Genomic DNA, 13,950 nt, shown 5'->3' on the forward strand with positions numbered 1-13,950 from the left:
GTCATTTATAGTTACTGCCTTTGTCACCCTTTATGTGGGATGTCTAATAACCATGTAGGTATATCCAGAAATAAACACAGATATTAGAAAGCAGCAAGTCAGTACCTGAGATGTTTGTTTGAGTGAAAATCATTAGCATAGCTCATGCTAATATTACATTTTCACATTTTTCTTTTCAAAGGTAACAAAAACTTAGCATTCTCGCTACTTACCATGCTGTAATTCAGGTATATCCTAGCAATGACAACATTTAGCAAATGTCTTTTAAAATGCTAGCCGTGGTAATTAGCCTTAGGATTGCTTGAGGTCTTGTTTCCAGCTGACAAAAAGCCTTAGAACCTAGAAACTATGATTCTTACAACTGTGCTGTTTATGTCATAGCATATAGCAAGAACCTATAACGATAACTGACATTTGACCTCACTGTATGATTATAGCAGCTGTGTGTTATGTCATGGCATGTTTTAAAAATGCCACCTGAAATTTATGCAACCAGTGCAAGGAGGGGGGTTCTTGAGAGTTTTGTACTTTCATCTGATAACACATACTGTTTATGTATATTTAACACAACAGGCAAGGGATTTTGGTATAATTATAATTAACACAGATTATGTAGTCTTTAAATAGACGAGCATTTTTAAAAGCACAGATATTATTTGAACACTTCAGTAACTTATTTTTAGTTTTGCTGCATATAAGTTGAATGCAACTAAATCACATTACCTTTTATTATCTTTGAACTTATTTCTAATTCAACACGTAATATAAACACTGTATGCTTATTTAAAATAATAATAATTAAAACACTCCTTTTAATGCGTTGAAATCAGCCCAACTTTTATTTTTTAATTTAAATAAAGCATTTCAGCCAACATACTGGACACTGTTCTGCTGAACAACACACATATTTCCAATATTGTAGCTGGTGTTACTTAATAATTTATTATTTTATTTGTCACACAATTTAAAACTTCAATAAAACAAAGTCTCAGATTTAATTATTCTGAAACTAAGTTCAAGCTTCCCATAACTTTTTATTGCAAGTTACATTACTAATATAATAAATATAAAATGTTTTTATTATTCATCCACAAGTGCAGTCTCTGGCTCAAACAACACAGAAGCTTGGTATGTTCGTTTGTCAGTCGAGGCATTACTGCTTGAATGCCTGTCATGAATTTAGGTCATCCAAATGCAATTGTCTGAAGAAAGTCTTTAACATTGTCCCAACTTCCCTTAAGTACAGTGGCAGTAGATGTGGGCTGGAGATGCAATGACCTTGAACCTGCAGGTGACCACACCATCTGTGATGGAGGGCTCATCTCTCCTGGTGTCCTGCAAGGAAACAACAATATTCTTTAGAACACCAAGTTATATTTGGTCTACTTATTTCATTTATCTGTGGCTGTGGTGGTTGTGGGGGCAGCAGCCTAAGCAGAGAACTCCAGACCTCCTTCTCCACATCCACCTCCTCCAGCTTATCTAGGGGAACTCCATCATGTCTTGGGTCTGATTCAGGGCCTCCTCTTGGTGGGAGACGGCCAGTACACCTCACCTGGGAAACGCCCAGGAGGAATCCTTGTCAGATGCCAGAACCACTTTAACTGGCTCCTTTCGATGTGGATGAGAGAAAAATACAGAAAAAAAAAAACATGTTCTGTCTGTGATAGACTGTATATATAAGACATCAACAGGGCGTTTTTACCTAGAGAAGTGATGATCACTGGATTCTTTTTCTCATTTTCAGATCATTCTAAGTACAAATGGTTGTGCGTGAAAATTCAAAGATCATCAGTTTGTGAAATAGTCAGAACAGCCCGTCTGTTTATGTTTTTTTAAACATAATGTGTGTGTGTGTGTGTGTGTATGTGTTTGCAAAATATATACAATGTGCAGGGGTCCAGGGCTCCAAGGGAAGGAAATCGCACACAACCACACTCTCTTCTGTTTACACACACTGCTCTTCTGCCACTCACTCCTTCTCACTCCATGGCACTCAGCCGAACTCGGGAATCTGGGACAGGTTACAGGGGCAGGTCCAGGGAATCTATTTACAGAGACAAATAGTTAGAAAAAAGCTAGAAAATCACAAGGAAGTAAGCTGAGGAATTTGCCGGGGCTACACGAACTCAGGTTGTACAACGATCCAGCATTGAGACGCTCTGAGACACAAGTAGTTGCTAGGGAAACTAGGTCAATGACCAGCAGTTGGAGATAATCAGTCCAGGTGCGTGGGCCAAGGGCAGGTGCCCATAATGAGCTCTGCCCAGACAGACAGGAGGCAGTGGAGAGAGAGCAAGAGAGGAAACAAAAAAACAACAAACATGTCCAAGAGTGAGCTAGCTGGGGAGAAACAGGGACCCAGAACATTATCATTCCCAACGTGTAAAATACTGGCGATTTGTCACACCCCTAGGGCTCTCATACTGAAGCAAAAGGTACCTTTCCATGTCCTTATTATATGCTCTGGGTTCTCAATTGACTCCAATATAAACCTGCTGGCGATAAGAGATGCTTAGAGGCTCCAGCCATCCATTCAAACACAAACACATCAAAGTATCACTAATAATTCAACAATAAAATAGCTTCATGTTGTGGCCATCACATAGTGTTTTCCAAAGTGATTCAGGATCTGAAAGTGAACAGATTTAACATACATAATGCTTTGTTAGGTTTATTATTTTCATTTCACACACAAAACACATTTATAGATTCATTCCAGCCTGCTCTCATTTCAATCGTTGTTATTTTACAGGTTGAGATGAGAACGTGTTAAGGAACCATGACATCTTAGTACCTTTCATTCGCTTGTTTTCTCTCACTCCTTACTTGTCATATATGGTTGCTTGGTCAAGGTCTCTTCCCAGCCAACACACACATATGGGGCCAAAATGGGAAGTAGCGGGGCTAAAATTTGGGGCCCACTTCAGAAACCCAGCTGGGGCCCAGCTAATTTTGTCTTCAGTTTCCATGGTGTTTCCAGTGTGTTTGCCAAGATGGGTTAATGATGGGCCTTGGATGAGCCCAAATCAGGCCCAGCCAACCAAAACATGTGTGGGGCCCAGATGAATAGAAGCAGGTCTGATACTTGGGGCCCACTTGGGACCCAGCTGTCTTTGTCCTCAGTTTCAATTGTGTTTCCCCAGATGGGACCTAGATGGGCATCATGTTAGACCCATATTGTTCAACCTAATCCAATAAGTGGCCCCAAAGTTTTTCCCACCATCGGTATAGAATTACATAAATTTCCTCATGAGATCAATGTGGTTTGGACACAAACACCAAATTTTGTTTTTTGAATTTCATCAAAGCTACCCATTCTGTGTCAGACAGTCTGCGCACAGAAAAGTGAAGGACAATTCATAATTCAAAGCATATATTTGACACTTCAAAACAGGAATATTTGTGATTGGCTATCGATGGGCAGAGGCCGTGGTTTAGACTTTGCGCTCCCTGATTCATTCTCCTCATGGTCCTTCCACATGGCAACAGCCTTTGTCCTTCAGTCAGGGGTCTTGTCCTGTGTGAGAAACTCCTTCCTACTCTACAGTTGTTACCGGACATGTTTTATCTCTACATTAGTGTCAGCCTTAACTGGTGGTTTCTGTTTTTTGTTGCACTATCAGCAGTACTGGAACATCATGCTATACCCCCACACAAGGACAAGGCAGCCTCTCCCTATGTGAAACTGTGCTGTGTAAGCGGGTAGAAATGTTCCCTTCAACAATCAGCTTTCCTGCTTCTTAGTTAACGCTTTACACTGTGGGGTTAGTGCTTGTATCCTTCTAACGAGGTAACAACTCTATTATGAGCATACATTGCAATTAATGTTAAAAAGAAACTTATTAACCTATTTCTAACAGCACCAGGCTTTGACCATACTTTTTCATTCTGTTAAGATGGACATTTTAGCAGCCTCAAGTAGTAGTAGGATTGCGAAATTGATATCATTCAGCCCTGGAAATGGCCACTTTGTTGAGACCAAATTTCCAACTTATTAGTTTACCTGTAACAGGCATTAAAGTTCTATTACAGTGAGTATATTAAAGTGTACACTAGCTTCTGAGATTAGCATTTTTTCCACCACAGAAGTAAATTAAATTTATACAGGCTATGCTGTAGCCTGCCTAGACCTGACAAATTAAAGCTAAGCAAGCTAACAGGGTACAAAGCCAACCATTTTTATTATGAACACAGGTCATTTTATCATTTACAAGACATTTTATTAACCTTTGATTATTAGCAATAGTAGAATTAAGAATAGTGGTACCTCTGTCTACAATAGCAATAGCTATGCTAATCAGTTTAGGTTGGCATTAAGCCAACTTAATTATATGTAAGCAAATGCTCTCATATGCATTTAATAATCGGTTAAATGATAATAACGATACAGGTTCTTTATATCTTCCTTTGCATAAAGCACTTTCATTTGGACTAGTGGGGCCTGAATCCTGTGTGAAGTCATGTAGGAGGCAGATGTGTTTACCTGTAATCTGATGTGTTGTAGAGAAGAACAGAGGGTTGAGGGAAGAGCATTATGAGGAAGGCTAGGTCTTTTTCTTTCTTTTTTTTTATATAACTTCTTTCTAGTGTTCTGGCTACTATGGTGTGTCAGGGTTTGTCATCAGTGCACTATGACAGGGGCTTCAGGTGCAACAGGCAGCAAAGGGACAGGGAAACATTTACAACGTAGATAGAAGTGCTTGGAAATAACTCAAAGTGACGGTGCTGATTGGATGCATTTTGAATTTCCAGCAAAGATTGATATCAAAAACACAACATGAGCACACAGCAGAGATCATTAACTTTAATTCACACATCTGTGTGGCATATTGATAAAATACTTCACGTATTAACAGATCAGTTTGATCCAAATGGAGACGCTAAAATGATGCCTGTGCCAAGACTGGAGCTGGAAAATTATGGATTTAAGAGTGTTCCTTTCCTCTCCTCCTTTTAATCAATAACTGCAATAATGTATAACAGCAGCATATCAACGGCTATGATCCCATAATAGAAGGAAGTGTGAAATCAGATGGTAAGCAAAACAAGCAGTACTAGTATTTAAAAGTATATTTCAATGCAATGACTTTTGTTTCAAGTCAGCAATCTGCGCAGAAAACTTTACTGTGACCAGCAACCAATGTGGAGACATGTCAAGAAAACTGAGAAATGCACCGAATATCTTTGTACTTTTTCAGAAGGAGATGTAGACCTGTTTAAGGATTTAATGAGCATATTCAAATTATTTTATTTAAGCATTAAAAAAAAATAAAAATCACAAAGAATGAAGTGCTGAATGTCTACGTAAAAAACAAAACAAAAAACAAAACAGGATATTTAAGTGAGATGACAAAAGGCAAAGAAACTCTGAAACTACAAAACATCACAACACAGAGGAATTTATCAGCCTGTAGAACAGGCACATGGGAGGAAAGCATATGTACAAGGCATGAAGGCTTCAGCTGCACATGGGGCACATTGAATTACTTTATAAATGTCTCAGTCCTTTAAAACAATGTGCAGAGAAAGTTGAAATGTAAAATGCAGAGACTGCAGCTATTAAAAATCCTCACTGTGCAACTGTGCTTCCCTTTCAGTGTTTCTTAAATGTATAAACCCAACCTCAAGCATAGCATGAGAGATGATGTGAAATGTGTTGCTCGCATTTATTAAAAAGTCCTTCAAGCAAGAGGGAAACGCCACCCCCCCCCCCCCGAAAGGGATACTAAGTTAAAACCCTAAAATCTTCTTTGTACAATGGGCTCATTAAACCATTCTCATATTTGTATCTTTTGTTGCAGAGTCCTTGAAACCCTTCGGTGTGTGCTTCATAACAGATACAGCCATCTGATGCTTCAGTCCTTTCAGTGTTTGCCGTCTGTCTGGCAAAGGCGAGTCTGCAGTTCAACCACGACACGTCTCATCATGCCTCCCAACTGATCGTGCATCTCAACAAGCTGCTGTGGTGAGCAGACGCTCAGTTCCTGTGGTGTCATTCTGCAGGACAGTGCCTCTATTTCTGATGACAGACTGTCTCGGGGTAGCTGGCATTCAATTTTCTCATCTCCATCTGGCACCTCTGGTGTCAGATTCCCAGAGGCATCCTGCTCAGGTCTCTCATCTGCACAGACAGGCTCGTCCACCAGCTCTGTTGCTACAAACACAAAGAGGAATTCTGTTTACATAATTCTAAAGAGATCAACACTTACACAAGAGATCATTAGCATGGCATCACTCAGGACATTAACTTGTCACTGATGTAATACGCAATTATTACATACCCAGTGTGTCGCCTGAGGGTTTATCCTCTTCTGCGTTTTGAGGGACACTTGTCTCTTCCAGTTCAGAAGTCATCATCTCTGTTTCATCAAAACTCTTCAATTCATCCCCGCCCCGTCCTTTACGCTGGAAAATGACAGTGAGACATCAGGTACATGTGGAAAAGCTGCAGTAATGTTAGTGTTTGTGCTGGGTGGTGTTAGCCTACTGAGGTACCTGTTGTTCATAAATTTTGAGTGCTTTTTTCACATTAGAGATCTTTGGGGAGCGAATTGGCAGAGTCTTGATTTCACTGGGAGTCAGTGCACTCAGGTCACCGACCGTTTTAATGTTTCGGGCACGAACAAGCTGCCCAAAACCTCGAGACCTATGAGGAAGATTGAAGGTTAAATGAGTCTTTGTTACTTTGGTCAGAGATTAACAGAGAATAAATATTTGACCAAAATTTTCCTTTGGTGAACCCCGTGCTGTCCTCACCACATGTTAGAGGAAATCTGAGGCAGCACAGCTTCCACAGGTGTAGAGCAGCCAACCAGGGCAGGGTAGATGCAGTCTCTGGAGACAGGTCGAGGTTCCTGGCCCATTTCAGAAATCTGACAAAAAAGGTTCCATGTACCATTAGGATGAAGTCTGATACCTATGTAAAGCTGAAATAATCAAGATGTTAATGCTACTACGACTGAAATTCTGGACCCATGCCAGCGTTTTTTGGGTCATTCCTTCTCTTTCTGGTAAGAAAACAACACCAAAAATTATTCTAAAAACATGAGTGAAGCCTCATGCAGGATTCCAGATTAGGGCTGCTACAATTAGTCGACTAGTCACAATTACGTCGACGACTAATTTAATAGTCAACGCGTCGTTTGAAGCTTTGTAAGATCCCGAAAGACGCAGGAATAAGTAGTAGGATTTAAGAGTGTAATAGCAGACTGAAACAGAAGATGGCAGCACTGCATGTACAAGGATGCCAGCTGCCGTTAAACCCCGAAGAAGAAAAAGCAGTGTCCGGTATCATAGCTGTGTCCAAATTCAGGGGCCGCATCCTTCAGAGACTGCATTTGTAGGCCGATTATGTTACAGCAACGCGACAAAGGTATACTTCGTGGCCCAACCTATCCCAGAATTCATAGCGCAGCTCAGCCAGTTCCAGTTTCCAACAATAGCGGCAGCTACGTAGTTTTAATATTACTCTTATTACTCTTTCTGGGTCACAAAATAAACTTTTAACATATTTTCAGGCAAGAATGTAGCTGTGTAAACTTCAAATATCTTCTTGGTTTATCAAGACATCACATATTTGCAAAAGTGATCGGACATTTTCTGAGACATCTGTTACCCACCAGCTCGATAGCTAGCTGGGGTTCAAGGCTCACTAGAGCCGGCGAGAACACCAAACTCCCAGCACATCGAATTTACTCCAGTGTCCTGTTATATTTTAGATAGCAAGGAGCAGACCGCTGAGTTTATTAAATTCCACTGAGACAATCTGCAAATTTCATTAAAAGTTTAATAAACTATAATCTGTTTTTATTTTTAGTTAGCACATACCTTAAACACTTAAAGCTGTAAGCTAATGATAGTTATATAAGAGCAGACACATGCTGGTGCAATAAGCTGTACGTTTTACGGCCAATGGACGCATGATCTGATTAATCGACTAATCACAAAAACAACCGGTGACTAGTCTACTATCAAAATAATCGTTTGTGGCAGCCCTATTCCAGATACATCCCAGTTGCAAAACTAAGGATGGGTACTGAAATCCATCTGTACTAAATGGGCCTGAGGCTACATTTTTCAATTCAATTTATACAGTGCCAAATCCCAACAACAGTCGCTTGAAGGTGAAGACCCTACAATAATACATCTGCTGAGTCTGGTTGGGGATGAGGGGAGAGAGATGGGACATTAAAGAGAGATCAGCGTTATCAATAACTATTAAAGACCAGAGTATTAATAATCTCCAATGGCAACAGCACTCCTTTCTGAACTTCTTTAGGAAGAAAATCTGATTGGTACATTAAAGTTCTTTCATATTTGTACCTGACCAGCCAGCATGCTACCTGGGCAGCTAACTGGCACCATCTAATCCAAAAGAAAAGCCACATGTATTTTTCTGAAGTCTGAAACTAAGCTTTAGAAGTAAAGAACACACTGGGCTAAAACGTTGTTTGTGTGTGGCAGCTTACTGGTGAGAAATATCACATTTGTGTGCTTACCAGACATTTCTTGGAGCTCTTGTAACCTGGGCTGTGAAGATTTCTAGGACTCAGTATCACCAAGCCCTTTGTTGGAGTAGTGACGTGCTAAAAGAAGAAGACGACCGTCAGGGTTTGCATGGTTGTAAAATATCGCAATTACAAACATGCTCAAACATACCTTTGGCTGTGGAATATTAGTAACCCTTGACCTTCTAGGTGAGCTGGTTCTGATGGCTGGGCTACGACGATCGATGTCGTCTGCAGTTTCCTGCTGCTGGATTGGATTAGCAAAGGACACACGCCTGGACTACAAGTCAACAACAACAACAACAACAACAAAAAAGTTACAAATATTTCAAGCCAATGTTCATTTGAAATACATTTTACCAAAATGTGTTCATCACTCACTTTAACAAGAGGTGAAGGGGTGTCCACTTCCAGTGGTCTCTTCTGGCCCTTCTTAAGAATACTGGTAGAGGGTGAAGCAGAAGGAGACCAGGTACCTCTGGTCTTGCCACTGCTGGGGCTATGTCCAGTATCTGGAGCCATTACAGTCTCCAGGTCCTTCTGTTTCACTGGAGAATCAAGAAAATCGCCTTTACTTGTAGGTTCTGATTGCAATGAAGTGTTACAAACATCAGTCAAAGCATCAGTGCTGGCAGTACTCTGTTCATCCTCCACAATCTCACTTTGACCATCTTTTTCATTCTCCTGTGGTGGTGTGGTCTCTTTCGCAGCACTGGCCTCTGAATGCTGAATTGAAGCAGCATGTTGTTCCTCCTCTGAAAGGTCACCAGTAACTTTTTGACTCTCCATTTGCGTGTCCGTGTTCTCCTCAGGAGGTCCTTGGGGATCTGAATTTAAATCCAACATTTGTTTTTCTGTCACCACTTCATCAGCTTTCTCCTCTGGTGACTCCCTGACCTGCACACTGTGCGTTGCCTCATTAGGAGGTGCAAGTGTCTGTTCATTACACACTTCGACAGATTCAATCATTTCCAAGTCCCCTGTGTGATTTTGTGTGGTGGAATCATCACCATTTGTTTCAGAGTCTCTTTGCTCTGTCTCACTAGCTGGCACAGTCTTTGAGTCATCAGCCTGAGGTTCTGGACCTAGAACATCATTTACTTCCATTGGCAACTCTTCTTTACTTTGAGCTTCAATTGTATTTGTATGCTGGATCAACTCAGAACTAGGTGAATCTTGGGTTTTTGATTCCTCCAAATCAGTGACATCTTTTGCTTCGGTGATTTGACTATCCGACTCCTGAGAGGCATCGGTGTCAACCTTTTCCATATCTTTCTCAATAGTGTCCTTCGATTCGACTGCAAGAAGTCTCTGAAGTGATGCTCGGGGCCTCCCTCTTTTCTTTTTGGGAATGACTGAGTTTTCTCTGACCTCAGAGGATTCAGATTCTGAGGACTCCATACTTGCCATTAACGCTGGAGAGGACCTTCGTCTGGAATATCTGCCCCTGCCTTGAGAGGACTCTGAACCGGAAAGATCTAATGACTGAGAACTCTCTGGTGTAGAGCTAGGACTTGATTTTAGTTGCTCCTCTAATAACTTGCTCCTTCTAGTCCTTCCTCCAATTCGAGCGTCTGCCTGGCTGACTACAGAATTTGTTATCTGAGAATTAGACCTCATTTGCCTTCCTGATGAAATTGTATCGTTATTTTTGTCTTCAGATTCTGACACTTCAGATGATGCCTTACTTCTTCTTGATCTACGTTTAGAGGGGCTATCAGTAGATGAAGGTGTGATCACTTGAGAGTCTTCTCTACTTTCTAGTTCGTTGTCTTCATCCTTGAGTAGTTCTTTGCCTAAAATATCTGTCGTGCTTGAGCCAACTTGGGAATTATTAGTTGGAGAAGTAGTGACAACTTGAGAATCCTTTTTGGCGTCTCCAATAGGCTCAGACTCCTGCGACTGGCCTTTAACTTGAGGTGAAGAAATAACCATTTCAGGGTCCTTCTGTTTCTCGCCATTGTTTTCTGACTTTTGGGACTCACCGCCAGTTTGAGGAGAAAGAATGATTGCTTGGGAGTCTGTATCTGACTCCTTGTCTTTTTCAATGTGGTTTACTTTCTCATCTGTGGCAGTTTGAGAACACTCCTTTGTGTCAGGAAAAACGTTTTTTTCCAATCCATCTTCATCACTGAATGCTTTGCTCTGTTGACTAAGTCTACCCTGTGATTGGCTTTCATGATTAGACTGCTTGTCTGCTCTTAAATCAGTTTGGCTGGACTCATTGGTGCTTCTCCTTTTACGCCCAGGTTTATCAAGTAACTCCTGTGAACTGGTGTTCAGTTTGATCTTCTTGCGAGCTCTACCCTGAGAATTGGTTTGGCTCGACTCACCCGAGTCCCTCTGAGCTCTTGAGCGCAATCCTTCTCTACCGGTATCCTCTGCAGCTTGCTTACTTCTTGTGTTTGGTCTGCTCTGCATCAGAGACTTTGGAGAATCACTGATAGGCTCTTCTCCAGAACGTCTCCTTTTAACATGTGAGTATTTGGCTTCCCGTTCCTCAGGGTCCTCTCCAGGGAGCTGAGGTCTGACTCTCTGGCGTCCAGATCGTCTGGGTTCACTGGGAGATGTCTGACTTGGAGATGACTGAGAATCCTCCAGCGGTGATTGAGATTCCTCTTCCTGACTTGAGGGAATTATTTCCTGTGAAATAGAAGCTCTTTTTGTGCTCTCCATTTCAGTCTGTGTATCTGGGATGACATTTTCATCCTCCATCGAGTCACTAGACAGTCTCTCAGTCAGCTTTACGGGCTCAGTTTTTGTTCTACAGTCTTTGGGTCTTCGAGGGGACTCGTCGGCATTGCTAACTGAGCACTGAGAGCTAGATTTTCCTGTCTGAATGGATTGGGAATCCTGAGAGTTTGGACAAGTGACAGGAGGTGAATCCCGAGAGGCTGATGTCTTGCTGGTTTTAGAGGGTTCTTGGCTATTGGATATCTTTAAAAGAGGGCCTGTAAATGAGGACGCAGTGCTGGGGCTGGCGGGTTTTCCCTCAACATACTTCTCCAGAGTAATAAAAGACTGACGACGACTGTTGGGTTTCTGGGGAGTCCCTGAAACCAAATCGGACGAGGGAGAGATGTTAGAGCTTGTGCCTTCTTTAAACTCTTTGTCTACATCTTCACCCCTATCGTCACTCTTTGCATGCTTCTCCATCGAAACATCTGCACACTCTGGGATATTCTCTTGCTGCTTGCCATTTTCTGTCAACTTCTCTGCATCTGTTGGGCTGGCATAGTCTTGAGTCTCTTTCGTTAGAATTTCAGCATCTTCTTCTTTTTCAGTGTCCATCTGAGGAAGGTAAAAGAAACAAAATATAAAAAGTTATCAACTCTCTCTACAGATGTACACCAGAACTAACTGATCAATATATCTATATAGTGTTCATTTGGCAATTGCACAGTTTGGTTTCAATGTTGAGCTGATCGGTGCCTATAGAAAAGAAAAAAAACAAAACACTGTCTATGTTATCTCTGTATGTACTCATTGCTGTTAGCTTATGTAGTCAACTAAAAATGTCCATTTGATTTGTCCAAACAAATCAAAAACATGGAATCAACCCCCTCCCCCAAGAGGAGACTTGGAACTTTGAACCCGACTAGAGTTGTGTGTTTCGTTACCTTGTCAGTAGTCTCTTTGTTTACAACATCGACTTGTTCAGTTGGCAATTTGTCCCTGTGGAGGAAAATATAAATAAATTCTCTGTTAATTCTGAATGTTTTATTGTTAGGAAGCAGGGATTTATTGTGATTCTGAGAACTTACAAAGAGTCTTCTTGACTCTGTGTGTACTGTGTGAAGGCCGTGGTATCCAGAGAGGCATCAAGGTTGTTGTACATGGCAGGAATGTCAACTCTTTAACGAAAAGCATTTGCTTTACATAAACAATCATGTGAAATCCAAATGAGCAAATGAAAACAGGCTAAAGAGGGGAACCCTGACCTTTTAGTCCTTTTCACCTCTTTCTGATGCTCTGTCAGAACTCTCTCCTTCGCCTCAGGAGGAATGAACACAAAGTCGATGGATGCCTCTTCTTCCAAGACTTCCCTGCGGGGTGGCTTGGGTGAACCAAAGTCCAGTTTTGTCTGAAGGGAAACAGATGCGATTAAGGGCGACAATAAGGGATTATTAATTATAAAATGTCTAATTGATGTTGTGTTTTTAATATGAGTATCTAATCAAGTCAATATGGATAAGCTGGCTGGTTAATTTGAGGCTCAAATTGTGTCTTTTTTTTTTTCTCCCCCCCCCCCCCCCCAATGTGTTTATTTCATCCAACATGTCCCTCAGGAAATTATCAAGTTTGATTCTAAAATTACAGAAACTGGCTTGTTGGTCTTCATTGAGCTCTTCTCCTTCAGCTCAGCAGTCTTTCCCAGCAGCGAGTCCCTCTTCCCCACAGATGAAACCGGCATCCCGCTGAGCTTTGTCTCCAACTGAGAATTCTCACTCTGAACACAGAGACAGAGAGAAAGTGCTGAATAAAGCTGAAATCACAAAAGTGAAAAACAAAGATAACTAGGGCAACTCACTGAATACTGTCCACTGAGCTCATCGGGAAAACTGACGACCTCGAAGCCAGGAAGAATGATCGGGGTCTTCTGTTTCACCTGGCTCAGTACTGGCCTGTGTTTATTTAAAAAAATATTGGGGTAATATTAGTGACATTAGAGTCTTAAAACCATAGGAATGCCCCTGCAGGGACTAGGAGCCTCTGTAGGAGTATTTTCTTCCACAGCAGTAGTTTTTAAATGCAATAAAAATTGTGAACTCATTAAAAAAAAATTAATGAAGACAATCACCTCATCTCATCAGGATACGTGAGGCTGACTGCATTGGCAAAGGTGGAGTTCCAGAACTGGGTGACTGAGGTGCGGAGGTGCTTGTTCTTGTGCGGAAACACCACACAAAGCACAGGAGAGAGCAAAGCCAGGAGTTCATCATTGTAGGCCAGAGAGGAACGGCTTTGCAAGCAGTTGAAAACCTCACCAAGAAGCTTCTCCAACTGTAGGAAGGGAAGAGAAAAGGACAGATGTTAAAACTAAACCCTAAAATGATAAATGCTAAAAACCTACTTGGTCAGCTGATGAGGAGCCCACCTTTCCCAGAAGCTGTGAGGTGAACTTGGATGGCTCACTGGCTGCATGTTTATAAAGGAGAGTGAGGGGTTGAATCAGAGAGTTCAGAGCCTCCTGGACAACATTTGCCAGAACGAGGTTGGTGAAGAGAGCAGAAAGGACGGACAGCAGGGCCGAGCCTACTGCCTCAGAGGAAGTCTCAGGGTCCTCCAGATAAACCTCTAAACACTGTACCAGCAGGGACTGGAACATAGACAGGTTGCCCAGGGCTTTATTCCTCTTTCGCATCCAATTCACAGGAGTATGGGGGGCTGGAAGAAATGACAGGGTTAGAAACTAAGTGCATGTGTGTAATTTGTATAA

General features: G+C 41.6%; 1 protein-coding gene across 3 annotated transcripts in view; it reads right to left on the reverse strand.

Annotated features, from left to right (window-relative positions):
- Positions 1 to 4,396: 4,396 nt before the first annotated feature.
- rif1 (replication timing regulatory factor 1) overlaps positions 4,397 to 13,950 on the reverse strand; it is a 28,822-nt gene continuing 19,268 nt past the window's right edge. For 2 of the 3 annotated variants that reach the window (XM_063497419.1, XM_063497421.1), the window contains exons 23-36: positions 13,609 to 13,898; positions 13,312 to 13,514; positions 13,042 to 13,135; positions 12,829 to 12,960; positions 12,452 to 12,594; positions 12,275 to 12,364; positions 12,131 to 12,185; positions 8,892 to 11,801; positions 8,662 to 8,790; positions 8,502 to 8,588; positions 6,760 to 6,875; positions 6,499 to 6,649; positions 6,285 to 6,408; positions 4,397 to 6,157 (exon numbers count right to left, since the gene is read on the reverse strand). In XM_063497419.1, coding sequence (XP_063353489.1) covers positions 5,868 to 6,157; positions 6,285 to 6,408; positions 6,499 to 6,649; positions 6,760 to 6,875; positions 8,502 to 8,588; positions 8,662 to 8,790; positions 8,892 to 11,801; positions 12,131 to 12,185; positions 12,275 to 12,364; positions 12,452 to 12,594; positions 12,829 to 12,960; positions 13,042 to 13,135; positions 13,312 to 13,514; positions 13,609 to 13,898 — 4,814 coding nt within the window. In that variant the 3' untranslated portion in view covers positions 4,397 to 5,867. The remainder of the gene's footprint in view (positions 6,158 to 6,284; positions 6,409 to 6,498; positions 6,650 to 6,759; positions 6,876 to 8,501; positions 8,589 to 8,661; positions 8,791 to 8,891; positions 11,802 to 12,130; positions 12,186 to 12,274; positions 12,365 to 12,451; positions 12,595 to 12,828; positions 12,961 to 13,041; positions 13,136 to 13,311; positions 13,515 to 13,608; positions 13,899 to 13,950) is intronic. The other variant, XM_063497422.1, reaches the window with a different exon arrangement.

The sequence above is a fragment of the Pelmatolapia mariae genome, linkage group LG16_19 (genome assembly GCF_036321145.2).
Source record: "Pelmatolapia mariae isolate MD_Pm_ZW linkage group LG16_19, Pm_UMD_F_2, whole genome shotgun sequence".
In the NCBI taxonomy this organism is placed as follows: Eukaryota; Metazoa; Chordata; class Actinopteri; order Cichliformes; family Cichlidae; genus Pelmatolapia; species Pelmatolapia mariae.